The sequence below is a fragment of the Petaurus breviceps genome, unplaced genomic scaffold, assembly GCF_028583685.1.
Source record: "Petaurus breviceps papuanus isolate PSGF00001 unplaced genomic scaffold, PetGlider_PUasm1.0 42, whole genome shotgun sequence".
Classification (NCBI taxonomy): Eukaryota; Metazoa; Chordata; class Mammalia; order Diprotodontia; family Petauridae; genus Petaurus; species Petaurus breviceps.
The window spans coordinates 2,695,274-2,714,910 of record NW_027186325.1 but is presented as its reverse complement, the minus strand read 5'-3'; the positions used below and the strand labels follow the sequence as shown (position 1 = coordinate 2,714,910).

Sequence of the window (19,637 nt, the reverse complement as noted above, 5' to 3'; positions counted from 1 at the left end):
TAGCCGTGTGACCTCGAGCAAGTTACTTAACTCCAATTACCCTCCAAAAGGCAAAAAAAAAAAAAAAAAAAAAGAGGAAGCATTATGTAAGGAGTAGTGTTCTGAAGTAGGAGCCAGGATGACTTTGGTTCAAATCCTTCTTTAAATACAACTCAGTTGTGACACTGAGAAAAAAATTTAACCTTTCTTCTGAGCTTTAATTTGCTCATCTGTAAAATAGGAATTATAATAGAACCTGCCTCACAAGGTTGTAAGGATCTAATGAGATAATGCCTGTAAAGCATTTTGCAAACCTGAAAAAGCACTGTGTGCTAGGTAGTATGAAGCACATTTAACTGTCAGCCAATTAAATGACAAAATGATATGTCAGGAGGAAACTTAAAGGATTTAATAAGATCAATATAATATGTGACTTTGCTTAAGGTAAGTGTCATATATTATTTCTAGATGTCATATCACACAGCTAACATCCTAAAATGCCACATGGAATTATCATGACTTGATGACCCGAATTGTGACACAATATTTTTAGTAGCCATAGGTAATGATCATATAGTGATGAATCTTTTATTGCATTTTGTAAATCAATAGTGTCTACATGTCTCCTTATTTCTGAATTCTAATATTCACAGGCATCATCAAAACAGCGTTGCTCAATATGGATCGAGAAAACCGAGAGCAATATCAAGTGGTTATTCAAGCTAAGGACATGGGAGGCCAGATGGGAGGCTTATCTGGAACCACCACAGTGAACATCACCCTGACTGACGTGAATGACAATCCTCCACGTTTTCCTCAGAGTATGGATACTTGACAGATTAAATTTCTTGCAAAGCCCTTTTATAAACCGAGTGCTATGGATATGATTTTTCATCTCAGTTATTATCATTGTTACAAATAAAAGGAAGCCAATGAGTACTGTCACTAAAAAAGAATTTAAGTTTATTGTCTCCACTTAAGTAGATAGTGATGATTTTTGTGTCTGATATTTATATGACAGAATATATATTATATTAATTATAATTATATGTAACAATTATATATTATGTAACATTACATAATAGTGTTTATATTAGGTAGTGATTAGCGTTAGAGATGATTGGTGCAACTAGTTATTTAAGAGTAGTATTTTTGTTTTTACCTTCCTCATCAAGCAGACTCTACTACAGGCAAAAATATGTGACTCCAGAATATATGTACAAATATATTGCAGACCACTAAGGAAATTTTTATTTGTGTTTTATGAGTTTTAGCCAATTGCAGAATTCTTTAAAATCCTTACAACATCTTGATGCAAGGATAAATTATTATTTTTAGCTTTCTAATAGTAATAGCTGGGCATGAATTTTTTTTAAAATGGTATCCTTGTTTTACTCTGTCACTTATTAGCTACATAAACTTGGACAAGTCATTTTCCTTGCCTGGGCCTCAATATCCTTCTTGGAAAGAAGATCATGTCTAACATTCTTTATAGCTTTAACATTTTTTATTCTCTAATTCTGTAGTTGGAATTTAAATCTATTATTTATCATATTTTTTCAATTCTGTGACTGATTTAATTGGTGACATTGGAAACTAGAAAGCACTTTTTTTTAAGAAAAAGTTTTTTCTATCCAGAAACTTCTAATAAAATTATTGTATCCTGTACAACACGTCCCAAAAGTCAGTGCAATTTTAACTATTAAAGTTTATGCATATGTGTGTGTGCCTATATACATATATGCTGTAGCCTCACATGCTAAGAATTTTATATTTTTACAAGTTAGACAAACATCAAGTGAAAAATTTTGCTTTTATATACAACTATGTAACTCATATATATTAAATCCTCACATAAACATTCATAGATTTTGTACTAGTCTCAAAGTATTGAATTTGCATTGAATTTTATTTTCTATTTCTTTAAATGAAATGACTTAGTAATTCAAAGGTTTTTATTTCCCTTCCCATTCCATTTTCAGCAGTTCTAACACTTGTAGTCAGAATCTACTGAAGCTACTTTCTAGACAAAAGAAATATTCCGTCTTTTAAGAAAGGTTCATTGTGAATTTCATTAAATGTCTTGTTTGTTTTGTTTTTTTTAATAGTCATGAAAGTACAGGTTTATAGGTGAAGGGAGCCCAGATTATTGTTTTGAGAATAAATGGCATTTCTATAGCACTTTAAAGTCTGCAAAGTACTTTACGTGCATTATTGCTTTTGAGCCTCACAACAGCTCTATGGGTACTTCCTATTCCAAGAAGTTTCAGTGACTTGTCCAAATCCACATAGTCAGTAAATAGCAGAGGCAGAATTCAAACTGAGGGTCCATTATACTTTGATTCTTATCATTTTACCCTCAATTTAATTCATCAAGTATTATTATGTGTATATTTTGCATGAGGCACTCTACTTGGCACTGGGAATTCTGAGACAAAAAAAAATCCTTCCTGCCTTCAAGGAGCTTATATTCATTTTATGTTGTTTTTCTTTCTCTTTTAGGCACTTACCAGTTTAAAACTCCTGAGTCAGCCCCTCCAGGTACACCAATTGGCAGAATCAAAGCAATTGATGCTGATGTTGGTGAAAATGCAGAAATTGAGTACAGCATCACTGATGGAGAGGGTTTAGACATGTTTGATGTCATCACTGACCAGGAAACACAGGAAGGAATTATCACTGTCAAAAAGGTGAGGTTTTGTTCAGCTACCTTTCTCCATTTTCAAAGTCATGGAGACTATGCTATGCTATCATGGTTCTCTGTATTATTAGTATATTACTTAATGTTCTTTTTTTTTTTTAAGTAATCGGGGTTAAGTAACTTTCTCAAGGTTACATGGCCAGTTATTTCTGGGTGTGGTACTGACTATCTGAGCCCGAATTTGATCCAGGTCATCCTGACACTGGAGCCGGAGCTCTTACTTGCTGAGCCACCTGGCTGCCCCTAAGCAATTGGGGTTAAGTAACTTGCTCAAGGTTACACGGCCAGATGTTTCTGAGTGGGTGCTAAGTGTCTGAGCCCAGGATTCGATCTCCAGGTCTTCTCAACACTGGAGCCGGTGCTCTTACTTGCTGTGCCACCTGGCCGCCCCTTAATGTTCTTTTTATAAATGATCACTGTCAGTTTTCATTGGTGTTACTGAACATTGGCACAACTATAATACCTCTTTTAACATACATTGAAACCTCTTTAGTTTAGGAACCCTGAATAAACATCTGCCCAGGTTTGATGTGCCCAGGGTATAACGAACAAATTAATCAGGATCTTAAAAATAAATAACACATTTTTAGTCTATAGCTTCAATAGCCTAGGAGATATGTTTGACCACGGAATACTTATAAAAAATTTTTGGTCACCACACTTGGACAAGGCACTTTATATAGAGGCACTTATATACATTACAATACTACTAGTTGAACATAAAGATACATTTCAGCCATTTTGTATTACATTTTCCATTTATCTGTTATTTTATGTGATAAAGAAAAAAAATGACTTAGCCCAAAGAATGACAGAAATAAGTAACACATGCAGTAAAGAGAGTGTGATGCAGAGTTTAAGGCAGGTTATAAACTGAGGCTGGAAAATCACTGCTTTCTAATTTTGTGATTTGTTCAATATGAGTTTCTTTTATTGCTAATGACTTAAAAATCTATTCTGCTTCTTGTAAGCTTGCCATCCTGCCTCGGAAATATTAGTGCTCCTGGCTTCAAGTAACAAGAATTTTCAACTCTCCAGCTTTGAATTACATGTTCCATTATCTGAAAACACACTAAAACATGTTTTGATTCTCCTCAGACCAGCATTTTACACCATAACACGATTAGTAAACCCATTACTGAACATTAATGTTCTTTAGTTTCTAGTACCTTATACCTTATCAGATGCAAACTGGAATTTTATCTAGTAGACTGAATGATTTTCAGTAAAGGATTAAGTAATTGAGTTCATGATGAGGCTTGTCTCCTTTTGCCAATCTCTTTCCATTCTAAAGAAGTCAATATATATTATGATTTTTTTTAATCATGAAACAGATACTTGTACTAAGCAATTTGTGCAACTGTCATTACTGCCTTGTTTAATGAGGGGTTGGAGGGGAGCAGATGGGGGAGGAGGGCATTCTGCAGAGTTCCTTAGGATATGATTCAAAATGCTTCATCTTCCTGCCTGATAAAATTCTATATCTTCTGTGTCTGTGCAGTGGAAATGGGAATCAACCAGGGATCCTGCCCCCAATACTCAGGCATTTAACCTTTCTGGGCCTCAGTTTCTTCATCTATAAAATGAGGAGGTTGGGCTAGATGGCCTCTGAGATCCCCTTATGTTCTACATCTATGGCTTTTGAATCCTATGGATATGGGGGAGCAGCCCACAGCTGGCAGCCCACATGCCCAAGGTGGTACATGAGCAGGTTACAGTTTGCTTTTTCATTACCAGTAAAAACTGTGCCTGTCTTTGTAAATATGTTCATGCATTTCCCTTTCTACCCTAGGATGCAGCATCACTGTCTTCCTACTTAGGAGATGGCCTTCAGGAACTACCCTAACCTCACATACTGAAAGGAAATATGTTGCCACCTTGACACAACATATTTATAAGGAAATATTTTATATGGTGTTTCCAATAGGAAAAGAATAGGGGCAAGGGGAAATCACCTGACACAGTTTAACCCCATTAGTCTTTAAAGCTTTCTATCTGTCATGTTACTTATGTTATTTTTTAAGCAAATTACACAGAAACCAAACTATGTTTCTTGTTATTGTGCGGCTGCAATACAAATGTCAATTTTCTTCCAAGGTTTTGGACTTTGAAAAGAAAAAACTGTATACACTCAAAGTAGAAGCTTCCAATCCACGTGTGGAGCCCCGTTTCCTCTACTTGGGTCCATTTAAAGACACAGCCACAGTAAGGATCATGGTGGAAGATGTCGATGAACCTCCTGTCTTTGGTAAACTAGCCTATATCCTGCAAATAAGAGAAGATGCTCAAATAAACAGTACAATAGGCTCAGTGTCAGCCCAGGACCCTGATGCTGCCAAGAATCCTGTCAAGTAAGCAAAACATGGTTATATTTTATTACTGTGAGCAATTTGCCTTTATCCCCAAATCTACCCATATTTTTTTGAGTACGCCTTCTGTTCAAAGGCTGAAAACAATAACAACAACAAAAGAAAGCATAGTAACCGTGTGTAGTATTGGGGAAAGGAAGAGTGCCGACTTAAAATTTTCCATACAAGAAAATTAACCTGATTTTTCTTGTACCTTACCTATTCTCTGTTCCCAAATTATGTTCCACTAGAAGCTATAGTAATACTTTCAAATAGACAAGTACATGAGAGTGCTGGAATCATGGACTAACACAGCTAAAGTGAACCCTCAGAAAGCATCTAGTCTGAATCCTTACCTTTTGGCAGTTGTCAGAATAATCTGATGGTTGAACCAAATTCTCAAAATGTAAGTAACTTCCTGGAATTGTGCTAAGTAATTTGGAGGGCTAAAGTAGTAGAGATAAGATACAAGGGTTCTATGTAAAGCATTTTTTAGTATCCAAAAGTAAAGCATGTTTTAATATCCAAAAGATAATTTGTGTTCTAAAAATACCTTCCTTAAGGGAAAGCCTAAACTTAAAAGGATAATAAAATTGATTATGTAAAATTCCAAGCTAGTACATTTGAAGACATTGAGTCATACCATTCTTACAGCTACATGTCAGTCATTAAGATCCAAGATAAAAGGTACAACCCACACTTCAAAATACAATTAATAGTTATAGTAGCATTTTTGAGAATTCCTTGTATTTTTATGGCACATTAAAATTTTAAAGCTGCTTTAACATATACTTATTAAACACCTACTACACGCAAAGAACTGTACTAAGTGTTGGGGATATAAATACAAAGCAAATTTGAAACAATAGCAACAGTTCTTACCTTCAGACAGATTAGCATGCTTGCTATCTCACTTGAAAGTAGAAATGGGACTTTTATTGCTTTTTCATTTTTCTCTAGGAAACTAAACTCAAGGTTTTCATGATTAAAGGGTATTACTTCCTGCCATTCTTCCTCTCCCTCTGCCCTCCACCCTTAAGCCTTAAACTATTGCTGCCCAAGAGAGAAAGGGATCAGTTGCAAATGTGTCCTAGTCTGAGAAAGTATAAGCAGAAAATTAATGTTTATACCTATAGAGTCTGGTGCCCGTGGCAAAATAATCCAAATATACTCCATCATTCCTAGGAAATCATTGACAAGACCAAATTCAGCCTCAACTGGCTATATTATACATATGAGCAAATGGCCATTTGCCAGTTTATTTATTTTTTTCATTTATCAATCAGTATCATAGTAACAGAGAGAAATAGTCTTTTAGTTGTCCAAATTTTTGTCAATGTGAAGTAAATTTTCATATCTATGCTTTTATTTGTCTCAAAAATGTGATTTCTATTTCCTGCATTGTCCCACAAAGAAATAAGCAGCTTAAATCTGGTCTGCTGAAAGCTGATCGTGATGGTTTTTTTCCAGAAATTATCCCTTGAAGCAATGGAATACATCGACATTGGTTATCTCTAATTTGTCCTGTATATAACTTGTTTGTACATGGTTGTGTTCATGTGGTCTCCCCCTTCAGACTATGCACTCCACGGGAGTAGGGGTTGCCTTTACCTTTCTTTGTATCTCCCCTGGCACTTAGCACAGTTCCTGGCACACAGTAGTGGCTTAATAAACATTTACTGAGTAACTGACCAACTTACATTGCATTGAAATATTTGCTAGGGCAAGACTGGTTAGGAACATCAAGCCAATATTGATATTTATGCTAATCCCTCTCTCAAAACATTTGTTGTCATGTCATGCAAGCATAGCTTCACTGAAAGAGAATGCTTTTATACCAAAACTTTTAACTGAAGCCTCCATTGAACTTCCATGAGAAAATCTTCTAAAATACCTTTATGAAAATGTACTACAGAGAATTCTCACAAATACTCTCACCTCTTCCTGACCCACAAATTATCCTGGCTGCTCATAGTGTCAAATAAGAAGCTGCTGAAACATAGGGAGTATAAAATATACATAAGCTATACCTGGCAGGAAAATCTGCCAGATCCTGGAAGTAGTTTGATTGCCAAATTTAGTAGTGGTAGAGTCTGTAATTAATCTGCCCAGATGCACTAGTAGCTTTCTTGGTGAACATAATCATGATGAAGGGTGAAGAGGAGAGAAAGAGAGCAAAAGAGAAAAAGAAAGGGAGAGGGGAAAAGGTAAGGAGATAAGGGGGAAGGGAAGGACCTGTTATGGCATGGTAATTTGTGAAGATATTATATACGTACACATATAAATGTGTATTATTTCATACTTTGGGTTTATTAATAATTTAAATAAATAATTTAAATTCTCCAACTGGAAAAATTCTATTGAGGGAAGATAACAACTAGACAGTTTTGGTATTTCCAAACTGATTCCTTTCTTTCTCTTTAAGATCAAGAACCTCTTTAATAACATAGTGGGTCTGAGAATCATAGATCTTGGAGCTGGAGATGACCTCTAATCCAACCTTCTCATTTGATGTATTATTTTTATTTTATAAAACACAAGGCTAGGGATAAAAGAGGGTCAATAATAAATAAGGAAGAGTGATGTCATATTTGTTTACACTTTTTAAATATAATGAACAACATATCTTGACCATGTCATTTTTCGTGGAGTGAGGATATATTTTTAGATATTTATTAATATATGTTGCTGAATTTATAAATACCCATTACCCCTTTCATTTATTGTAAAGTGAAATTATCATTATGCTCAAATTAAAATAAGAAAAAATAGTGTTTGATACTGTCATACTTGCTTTTAGTAAGTTTTGATCCATAAAATGGAATCAATGTCAATTTAATCAGATCTGAGTTAATCATTTTCAATAATAAAAAATAAAATACCAGTAAAAAGAGAATGCAATTCCAATCCAGTTCAATAGAAATATCATTCAAAGACTTGGCTAATTTAATGTCTCTTTTTCTCAGGTCATTAAATGATAAAAAAATCCCATCAAGAAAAATATTAGCATTTATAACAAAGTGAGCAGTGAATTGTGATAGCTAAACTATTCTAACAGGAGAGTTTGGTTATATTTTCAGACTAATGCTGTGAGTGGTGAGCAATTCTCTAATAAAAGTAAAAACTCATTTTCCTATCAGACAACTATATGGAAGTAAGATCATTGTTGAGTACTAATGATAGTTTCACATGAAGCAAATATAAGTAATTGAATAAATTTGCCCTAGTCTCATCTATCTAGTCCATTATTTTAAAATATCTTCTGTAATTTAAGTTTTAGGGATCCATCTGAAATAATCTAACATTCAAGAAACAATTGTTAAATATCTTTTATATGCAGAGCAATAAAGTGCCAGGGGAAATCCAAAGAATAAATAAGACACAGTCTTGGTGCCCAAAGGGCTTCTATTCTAGAAAGTGGAGATGGCATGTACAAATCCAAATATAACATAATTTAGAATGTGCTAAGTGCCTAAATGAAGCATGAAGTTCCATGAGATAGGTGAGGGAGAGATCAGATAGACCTCAGGAAGAAAGGGATATTTGATCTGGCAAAATAGGTCATGATGGAAAAAAGGGTGTTCTAGAAACAAAAACTGAGTAAAAATATGGAGGTGCATAAGAATGGAATTTGTTGTGGTCCATTCCAGTCTGACTACTCTGTAGAACACACAAGGGGAAAGATTATGCAATAAGGCTAGAAAGGTAGACTGGAGCTAGACTATAGTAGACCTCAATGTCAGGCTTTGATCTTGATACCATCATGTCTTCTGTGTGCTACTTTTTTTCTTTTCTTTTTAATTTTCAATTCGTGGAACAAAACAAGAATTTCCATTAACACTTACAGGAGACAGTTTTTATGCACCCAAAAATGTGTTTTCCTTCTAAATAACCATCATGATCAAAATGTTGCCATCTTATTGTTTTCAAATTCCAGCAACATCTTATTTACCTAGTGATTTCCAGGAATGAGAAATACCTAGAATGCAGCCAAGAATATAGAAATGGAAAAGGTCTGAGGGACTTTGAGAAAACAAAATAACTGTCCAAAAACCAATTCACCAAGCCATGTATTGGTTCAGAGTATTTTGAATCTGGAGTAGAGATTAGGAAAAGACAACCAGTCTGATCATTTCCTTTAATAGCTATAAAACCTAGAGGCACCGATAGGTTAAGTGACTTGTTTGAGACTCTGGGTCTTATGACTTCTAGTCCAAGACTTTTTTTCTGAAATATAATATTTTCCATAGTTGTAAATGCAGGATATACTTTTCAGACCCTCACTTGGAACCTGTTTATTCTTGCTTATGCACAATATGAAAACATGGTCATCGGGTTTCTCAACTCATGGCCAGTTCAAAGCAGAAAATTAGACAATGATAAAGGAGTAGCTAGAGGCTGATGAAATGACCTTAACACACTGACATCAAAGAAGGTAAAAGAGTGTAAAAAGCAGACAAAGAACTCATAAAGCATAAATAGCCATCTGGGACCATCAATGTAGAGGAAAATAGACTCAGCTTCTATTATCAATATGTGCTAAAGGTATTAATCAGCAGTGTACTGTAATTCATGCATTTTTAATTCATTACCTCAAATTCAACATGTCTTAAAATGGAACTCATGATTTTTCCTTAAAACTTAACTATCCCCTTCATACTGACCTATTGCCCTAGGTAGTATTATCATTCTCATATTCACTAAATCTTAGTCCCTATCAATTCTTCCTTTGTAATTGCCTTTCCATATTTTAGGTCCCCTTACTGGCACTCTGTTTGAACCCTTATTTTCTTGAAGCATGGAGCACTTTAAACTCTTCTTAACTGGTTCTCTGACTATATTTACTCTCTCCATACTACAGTCAATCTTCTTTCTCACTGGCAGAGTAATTTTCTTCTATTACTATTTGAACCATATCACTCATTTAATTCAAAAACCTTCAGTAACTCCTGCAATGTAGAGGATGAAGGCTAAGGTCATTAACTGAGCATTCAAGGACCTCCACAATACAATGCCAATCTACCTCTCTTACTATTTCTCAATACTTCCTAACATGAAAACATGATATAGTAGGGGGAAAGAGCTGGACTTCGAATTAGAAAAATTGGATTCAAATTTTTTTTATGCTTACTGGTTAGTGATGTTGGGCAAGAGACTAACCTTCTCCTAGTCTTCATGTCTTCATCTATAAAATGGTTAATAATAGTACTACTATATAGCACTTATGGTATTTTCATTTCTTAAAATGCTAAACCATTGTGAGTTGTCATTATTAATCTTCTACTCCAAATCGCAGTTAACTTATTGTCTCCTGACAACACTTCCCGTGTTCCCTATTTACCTTTCTCCCTTCCTCAAATACCCTTCTCTATTTACCTAATCCTTGCCTTCCCTTCCTTCAATATACAGTTCAAATGCAATCTCCTCATGAACCTTTCTTGACATCATATGATGATTGTACTATGGATTTTGGGTTCACTTCATATATCTATATAAGTTTACATGCTTATATATACATGTGTGTCGTATAAATTTATGAATACACATGTCTATATAAAATAAAGTTTGCAGGCTATAAAGCAAATTCACACAAATCACCAATATTTTTATATTATATCAATAAAAACCAACAGGAAAAGATAGAAAGAATGATTCCCTTTAAAATTACCATAGAATTTATAAAGTACTCAGAAGTCTATGATTATACACATACAGTCTTGGAAGTATATATACATATATATATATATGAACTAGATAAATGTAATTACAAACAACTATTCACAGAAATAAAGACAGACTTAAGTAATTAGAAAAATTATTAATTATTTGTGGATAGAATGGAGCAATATAATGAAAATGATACTACTTAAATTCATTTACTAATTCAAAGCCATACTAATCAAACCAACAAAGAATTACTTTGTAGAACTAGAAAAATAATAAAAACAAAATTTATATGGAGGGGAAAATCAGTTAATCTCAAGATTAAAAAAAGGAAAAAATAATCTCAAAAGAAATAATGAAAATAAATGGGAATAAAGGGGGTCCAGCAGAACCAAATCTCAAATTATAGTACAACATGGTAATTATTAAAACAATTTACTCTTGGTTTAAAAAAATTGAGATCTACTAGAGGAACAGATGAGGAAGGAAGGAAACAAGCATTTATTAAGCACCTATATGAAAGGCACTGTGTTAAGTGCTTTTCCAATTTAAATGATTTTGCATGAATAAATCCAGTCAAACTAGACTTAGAAGGAAATAATTAACTTAGAAAAAATCTTTGTAGCAAGTTTCTCTATGATAAAATCTCATTTTCAAGATATATAAAGATCTAATTCCAGTTTATAAGAAAAAGAGCAATTCCTCAGTTGATAAGTGATCTAAGGACAATTTTCAAGAGAAGATATCTAGCCTATCTCTACCCATATGAAAAAAAGCCCCAAATTACTACTAATTAGAGAAATGCATATTAAAGCAATTCTGAGATCCCAAGACTATCAGAGTGATGAAAATTACAAAAAAAGGAAAATGATAAATGTGGGAGGAGTTATAGAAAAATAAGCACACTGATGTATATTTATATTGATGGGCCTGTGAATGGCTACAACTCATTTGGAATTATATATAAAAAGTGTAAACACTGCATGTTTAAAACACCCAACTATATCACTACACTGTCTGTACCCAAAAGTGATCAAAGAGGAAAAGGTCCTCTTTTATGGTGGCAAAAAAAAACCTAAAACTGTGGGATGTTCATCAAATGAGGAATAGCTGAATAAATTGTGGTATATGAATGTGATGAGAAATTATTGTGCTTTAAGAAACAAGGAAAGACATGATTTCAAAAAGACATGGAAAGACATATAAAAAGAGGGAAGTAAGTGGAACCAGAAGAACAATTTTTACTATAACATAACTATTATAAAAATGAACAATTTTGAGGATTTTTACAAACTAATAAAGAATAAGATGAGCAGAACCAAGAGAACTATTTATACTATAGCAAGAATACTGTGAAAACAAGCCCCTTTGAACACTGTAAGAACTATGATCAATACAGTGACTATTTGTGATTCCAAAGGACCAATGATAAAAACATGCTATGTATTACAGAGAAGTAATGGATTGAGGGTACAGAATTTATATATACACAAACATACATACATACATGTGTATGTGTATATGTCCATATTCCAATACATATGCATATTTGTATGTAATCATTGAATTTGTTTTGCTTGACTATGCATATTTGTTAAAAGAATTTTTTTATATTTTTAATGGAGTGGGAAGTGATAGGGAGTGAAAAGAGATTGTTCTTAATTTTTTTTTTTAAATAGAGAGGTTGGGTGCTGCTATAGACATGAACTGTGTCATATCCTTTCAGATGAGGTCATGGTATTATAAGTTTTATTTCACTGCTTTACTTTGTTACAAGAGAATTTTCACAAAGTGGACATAAAGTGTAAATATTTGTAATATAAAAACACATCAATAAAACTTTTTTTAAAAAATCAGCCTGAAGAAAAATAGATGATAGCAATTTTCAGGTATCTGAAAGGTCATTACATGGAAGAGGGATTCGATTTATTTTGCTTGGTTTCAAAAAGCAAAAGTAGATGAGGAGGAGACGGATTGTGGAAACTAAATGAAATTAATTTGTGTGTGGTATAAGGAAAAATTTCCTAACATATACAACTAGCCAAAATTTAATGGTCTACCTCCAGAGGTAATCTAGACCTAGGCTACCTCTCCATGTGTAAGTCTTCCAGACTCCATCCTCCTTGGAGAGCTTCAAAGGCTGGGGACCCAATTGTCATGGATCCCATCAAGGATTCTTACTCAGATATCTGTTAAATTAGATAGCCTATGAGGACCCTTTCATCTTTAAGATTCCATAATCCTTTTGTATAAAGGCCTTGTCCTAGAGTTATCTGTAATCTCAGACTTAGAAAACCATGTCAAGTGATTAATATTTTAAAAATCAACTTATGATTACTCAATAATGATTCTCCAGTGGTGCCAGATAAATATCATTATTCTGGAATGTTTGATAATGCTTGCTAATTAACATTCCATAGGTTTTGCCATATGGAAATGAATTATTATTAGTTTTCTTAAAATAGATTATATGTAAAGTCCTATTAACTGTAGTAGACAAATGTTTAAAATATATATTGTATGTGAAAGACAGTTCAATGACTTTTAACTCCATGATAATTATTGTTGTTAAGATATTAAAAGTTCAGGTAAATCAATGTTCTGTGTTTTGGAATCACCAAAACAGAAATACTATTCTTTCTTCTAAGTTCAAGATAGTACAATGATTAAAAGGTCTCCTTCCAAATTTCATACAAAAAGGCAAGTCATTGAAAATCCTTCAAATTACTTAAATTATAGAGTTCATCTAAATCTATACTTTAACATGTTATTAGAAAGTGATGTTTAGAAAAATATTAGAAAGTAGCTTGAAACATTCCTCCTAATTTGAATCTACACACTCTGAAATAGGAACCAATAGTAAAATAACTCTGCTAGGTATCTTGTGGTAATTTTACGATATATTAGAATAGCAGTTAAAAGAAAATAATTTCTAAATTCTGCTCTCCATTTCAGGTATTCTGTAGATCGACACACTGATATGGACAGAATATTCAACATTGATTCTGGAAATGGTTCCATTTTTACTTCTAAACTTCTTGACCGAGAAACATTGCTGTGGCACAACATTACTGTCATAGCAACAGAGATCAGTAAGTCAGATCAAAATTCTACAGCTGCCTCTCATGTCAGTAAGAGTCTTCTGGCCAAGGGCTTGCAAAGAACAATTGAAAGTTGTAATGTATAGGGATGATCCTACTCAATAACTCTTGAGTAAAAGAAGCACCATGAAAGATAGTATGCAATGATTCTTTTCTTCCTAGAGCATTTCTCTATTTATACATGGAGAGATAGCCTAGGACTTTTAGTGGGAGGAAAACAAAGTTCTGTGCTTTGGAATCACCAAAATGGAAATACTTTTCTGCCCTGTGATTTACTTGGTGTACCTACCAAGATGTTATAGATAGGACTAGAAAGTAGATTCTCAAACTGTCATGTTATTTATTTTATGTACATATATATGCTTTAATTTCCTAATTTATATTAATTTATCAATAAATTGATTAACTTAATAGTAGCTTTTGAGATATATATATATATATATGGCTTATTAACCAAAGCTGTTAGTCCTTCATATCTGCAGCTACTTCAAAACTTCAAAAGATAAAGTATTTCATCAGTATGTGTACTCATTTTACTTCTAGAGAATAAAATCCTTCCATGCCTTAGTAGGGAGAAGGAAGGAAAGGAGAGAACAGCATTTATTAAGTGCCTACTATATACCAGGCACTATGCTAAATGCTTTACAAATAAATATCTCATTTGATCCTCACAATAAACCTGGAAGGTAGGTGCTATTATTATCCTCACTTTATAGTTGAGGAAACTAAGAGAGACAGAGGTTAAGTGATTTGCCCATTGTCACACAGCTAGTGCCTGAGGTCAAATTTGAATTCAAGACTTCCAACTTCAAGCCCAACCTTCTATCTACTAGTATTCTTGAGTTGCTATGACCAAAAACTTTATCACATGAGGATCATTATTATTTTAGTATGGTTCTCCACAGTTCACAAGGTTATTCATCCTTAAGCTACCAAACCACAGTCTTTTGCTAGTCCCCTACTCACCCTCCATCCTGACAGGGCTTTCCACACCTTGGGTTATGTTTGACTGCTCTTCTGTGATCATAGGTTCTCTCCATACCATAATTCAGCATTGCACCAGTAGAAAATTATAATCACATTCTCCAGTGGATCTGGGATCTCGTTAATATGGACATTCCAATATAAATTACAACTCATCAATATTTGCTCATTCTGTGGAACTCTTTATCTATGTCCTCCTCTCCCTGTGGCAATATACTAAGTTTCCTTTGTCAGTTTTTCCTAATACTGTGAATAGACCACATCGGACACAGAGGCTGTCAACTGGTCATCTCTTGCTCTCACTACAAGAACCAGTCTTTCTTCTGTATTAATCATATATTTTGCAATGTCCTACTCTAGAAAATCATATATATGAGTGCATGTGTATACACATGTCATATGTATATATATGTGCATGTATATTAAAATACACACATCTATATTTCTCAAATATGGATACCCTATAATATCAATATTTCTCTTCTTGGACGGCCATCTTCCAGGCTTTTGTCTTTTAAATAACCCGTATTAAAGGGATAATTATTTCATCTAAAAACCATCAGAAACCAATCAGAAAACCATTGCTAATAAGTAACAATGACAGATTTCATGAAATGTGATCCAAAGTGGAAGCTGCAGAGAAGATTGATTTGCAAAATGCCAATTATATAATAAAGCTTAATTTAAGTAGCAGTGGGTGACGGTGATGAGTCTATAAAAGTAAAACATCGCTTTTTAAAATTGTTATTATTGCTATTCTTTTTAGGAAACAAAGCTTTTTTAGTAGTCAAAGGTTTTTCCCTCCCATGCCACCTAGATGTCTCATTTAAACACCCACCCCGTGTAATATTATAGTATGCAAATGACCCTGAGTTTTTCCTCCACTGTGACAATGGAGAACAAGTTCTGGGAGGTCTTACTAAGCTGGAAATACTTCAGATATGGATCCAGTGATGTGTCATCTAAGAACCATTGTATCTAGATTTGGAAAGGTCCTTCACCAGCCTCTTATAAGGGGATGTATTTTTGAGGTATGGCAAATTTCTGTGAGTATCTACCAAGTTTAGAAAGATCCTGAGGCATCTAAGTACTAGACCTGCAGTTAGGCAGACCTGAATTCAAATCTCACCTTAAAGTGCTATATAAATGCTAAGGAGGAGGAGAAGGATAATGATGATGATGATGTATTAGTGGAGGGTCACAGCTTCCTTGAATCCAAACTAATAGAAATCATAGATCCTTGAAGTAATGAAGTATGAAATTCACTTAGTTTCAGCTTCCACTCTATGAACTTATCCAGAGAACCATAGAATGTTAGATACTTGGAATTGATTTTACTACTCATGCATTCTACAGATAAGGAAACAGAGGCCCCAAGAGATTTAGTGATACATCAACAAGTACTTCTTAAATACCTAATATGGGCCAGGCACTGTACTATTTTCTGGGGATACAAGTACCAGAGTTTATACAACTATTTAGTGACAAGATCCAGAACTAAAATCCTTATTTCTTGGTTCCTAGACCATTCCCTTTCTACTAAACCATACCAACTTATTTTTAACACCTTAAATATTAAAGTTTGCTTTCTGTTTTAACAACTAATAAGATTTATATGAACAGTTAATACATATAATGATTAAGAATGTTAAAAATTAATCTGGAAAAATAAAAGGGAATTTGAAGGCAAGAGGGGACTATAAAAGTCATCAGGTAAAATCCCCCAATTTAACAGAAGAAACTGCATGACCAAGATAAAACATGGTTACTTAGTGACATGGCTACTTAGTGACAGATACAGAACAGACCATTTCTTCTATCATCTACTGCAGTGGGTCTTTCACACCATAGCACAATAATTGATTTTCCAGAATTATCAAAGGAATTTATACACATTAGGTTTTTCAGTCATTACTTTTGTTATATCTTTATTCCATGTGAGCATTTTACATTCCACCAGTCCAGGGATGGGGAATCTGAGGCCACAAGGCCACATGTGGCCCTCCAGGTCTTCGGGTGCAGCACTTTGACTGAATCCAAACTTTGCAGAACAAATCCCCTTAATAAAACGATGTGTTCTGTAAAACTTGGACTCGGTCAAAAGGCCACACCCAAGAACCTTAGAAGGCCACAAGTACCCCACCCCTGGACCAGTCTTTTTTTTTTTTTTTGGAGGGCAATTGGGGTTAAGTGACTTGCCCAAAGTCACATGGCTGGTAAGTGTGTCAAGTGTCTGAGGCTGGTTTTGAACTCAGGTTCTCCTGACTCCAGGGCTGGTGTTCTATTCACTGAGCCACCTAGCCACCCAAGGACCAGTCTTTTTAATACCTCCCCTATAGCTTTCTCATTCTATTTCCCAGCTTTTACTTATATTCTATTCACCTGCTTTTTTCTAGCTTCTATTGCTTCACTTCTTTAAAGACTCACCTTCTCTAAAAAAAAAGTCATTCCTGGATAATCAACTCTACCTTCTGTCTACTTTTCCTGATTATGAACTGATATATTATCATTTAGTTAGTTTATTTTCTAGTTTAACTTAATGTATGATTTACAGGAGGATCATCTATATTTTAAATTAATTACCTAATTATTGTTGCCTAAACTAGATGAATGATCAGTCTGGTAAATGAAAGCTCCTCCTTTTGTGACATTTTACAGACAATCCAAAACAAAGTAGCCGTGTACCTTTATTTATTAAAGTTCTGGATGTCAATGACAATGCCCCAGAGTTTGCTGAATTCTATGAAACTTTCGTATGTGAAAAAGCAAAGGCAGAACAGGTGAGTATAGTGAAATAATAAGGTATAGTCAAACCTCATTAATTCAAAATTTGTAATAAATCAGGTTGGATTGGGTTAGAAATTCTTACATTATACTGTCTCTGCTTGGGAATTTAATGCTGTAATTAAAAATCTAGGGGAGAAGTTTAGCCTACTTGAAACTTCACATTCATTAAATAGAAAGGTTGCTCCTAGATACACATTAGTTGTATCTATTCATTAAAGCCAGCCAGTGGGATCCTTACTAGTAAAAAATATGTTAGCTCATTTGAATCACTATATAGTTTTTAATAAATAAATAAATAGAATTCCTTTTGCAGGATCCTATAACTCAGACTTTTCAGGTGTAGCATCTAAAAGGTGCTTCCAAAACTTCCACTCATCCTATAAAGCTAGGTCCTTGGAGGATAGATGAATATTCTTACCCTCAGGATTCTAAGAGTAATAACCCTGAGGGATTGAGGGTGGTTTTCTAGTGTTTTCATTTACAAGCATCCCCATTGAGTGTCTTCTTCTCTAGATATCATTGGACTAGTTGAAATCACCCCAATATCAATTAAGTAATTAAGATCAATTGGCAAAAGGAAGTTTACTGAGAAAATATAACTAAATAGACTAGATATAGACTAAAATATATAAGAAATATAGACTAAAGCATGACAAGTCCCTTAGACTGGAGGCACACTCTCCCCTCTACACCTTCATTCAGTCCCTGAGGAGAGTAGATTCAAACTTAATGTGGTTGGTATAAGACATCCTGCCCCCAATCTAAGGGTGGCAGGTAGTGGATACTTCTTGACTTTGGGAGTCATTTTCTTCCTTTGTGGAATTCCCACCAAGCTGACATCTTGGTGTAGCACAACCATATCCTTGATATCATACCCTTGTTCAACTGGGCAGGATCTTTGCAGGGAAGTTTCAAGTAGGATGAACTCGGCTAGTGGCAGACTCTACTACAAATTCCTATGCTTTAACTTCTGATGGTTTGTCTAAACTTTCAGAGTCTACAAGGTCGTAACCTGGTCTGTTCCATATATACACATTCATTTAACATCAGGAAAAAATAAAAACAAGGCACCATTCAATCATGGACACATTATGGCCAAGTTTGAGAATGGGTCTGATGCTCCTTTCTCCCTAAGAGGCTTACATCAGGTAGTGCCCACTGCAAGGGAAGAAAACAAGAGATCATACTTCGTTCCACATTAGTGACCATTTAAGAGGCTTTTCATCACCATGAAGTAGGCTAACAGGAAACAGAGGAAGAGTGTTCTCATGTGAGGGAAAGGTACCTCCATTATACATTCTTGGAAGCAGGTTCACCAACCCTCCATGTGGATTTGAACCAGATAGGGCATGTTTTGTATGCTTTAAGGCAGTGGTATCAAATAGGGAGACAATCCTAAATGCTACTGAACAAGGTTAAAATATAATTGGGAAATATTTAACACAATAATTTTTTTAAATAAAGCATAGACAATGGTAAGATGTGGTTTTCTAAGTCAATATGTAGGCCTCAGGGATCCCTGTTTATGGTTTAATGACTTCTCTTTCTGTTTATTTGAGTTTGACCCCATTACTCTAAGGAATGAGCCTTCATTGGCCAGTCCCCTGATAATAATCTTTCCCCCATTAAAAATTTGTCATCCTCAGCATATACTGGTTGGGGGTGCATTTTAAACACATTGTCCATTTGGCAAAAATCCATAGTCCAAAATGCTGGTTAGCTTTCTGGTGAGATTCAACATTATCATTGCTGAATGCCTTTGCCAATGTTTTATACTAAAAATTCTTTGGAAAAAAATCAGGGTGGCACAGTTCCTAATCAAATCTGCAAATTAACCTTCTACTAAATTTTAATATGTGTGGTGATACTGCTTAAGGTTTTTCTAGTTAGCTGGTATAATTTGGTAAATTTCTTACAAGTGCTTTTACTAACCCAAAAAGAAAGGAAGGAAAAAAGAAAGAGGGAGAAAGAGAAAGAGGAGAAGGAAGGAAGGAAGGAAGGAAGGAAGGAAGGAAGGAAGGAAGGAAGGAAGGAAGGAAGAAGGGAGGAAGGAAGGAAGAAGGGAGGAAGGAA

General features: G+C 34.4%; 1 protein-coding gene across 2 annotated transcripts in view; it reads left to right on the top strand.

Annotated features, from left to right (window-relative positions):
- The window catches only part of CDH6 (cadherin 6), a 180,583-nt gene that overhangs the window by 139,419 nt on the left and 21,527 nt on the right, over positions 1–19,637 (top strand). For both annotated transcript variants that reach the window (XM_069100761.1, XM_069100762.1), the window contains exons 5-9: positions 633–800; positions 2,482–2,669; positions 4,778–5,031; positions 13,648–13,784; positions 17,436–17,557. In XM_069100761.1, the coding sequence (XP_068956862.1) occupies positions 633–800; positions 2,482–2,669; positions 4,778–5,031; positions 13,648–13,784; positions 17,436–17,557 (869 nt within the window). The remainder of the gene's footprint in view (positions 1–632; positions 801–2,481; positions 2,670–4,777; positions 5,032–13,647; positions 13,785–17,435; positions 17,558–19,637) is intronic.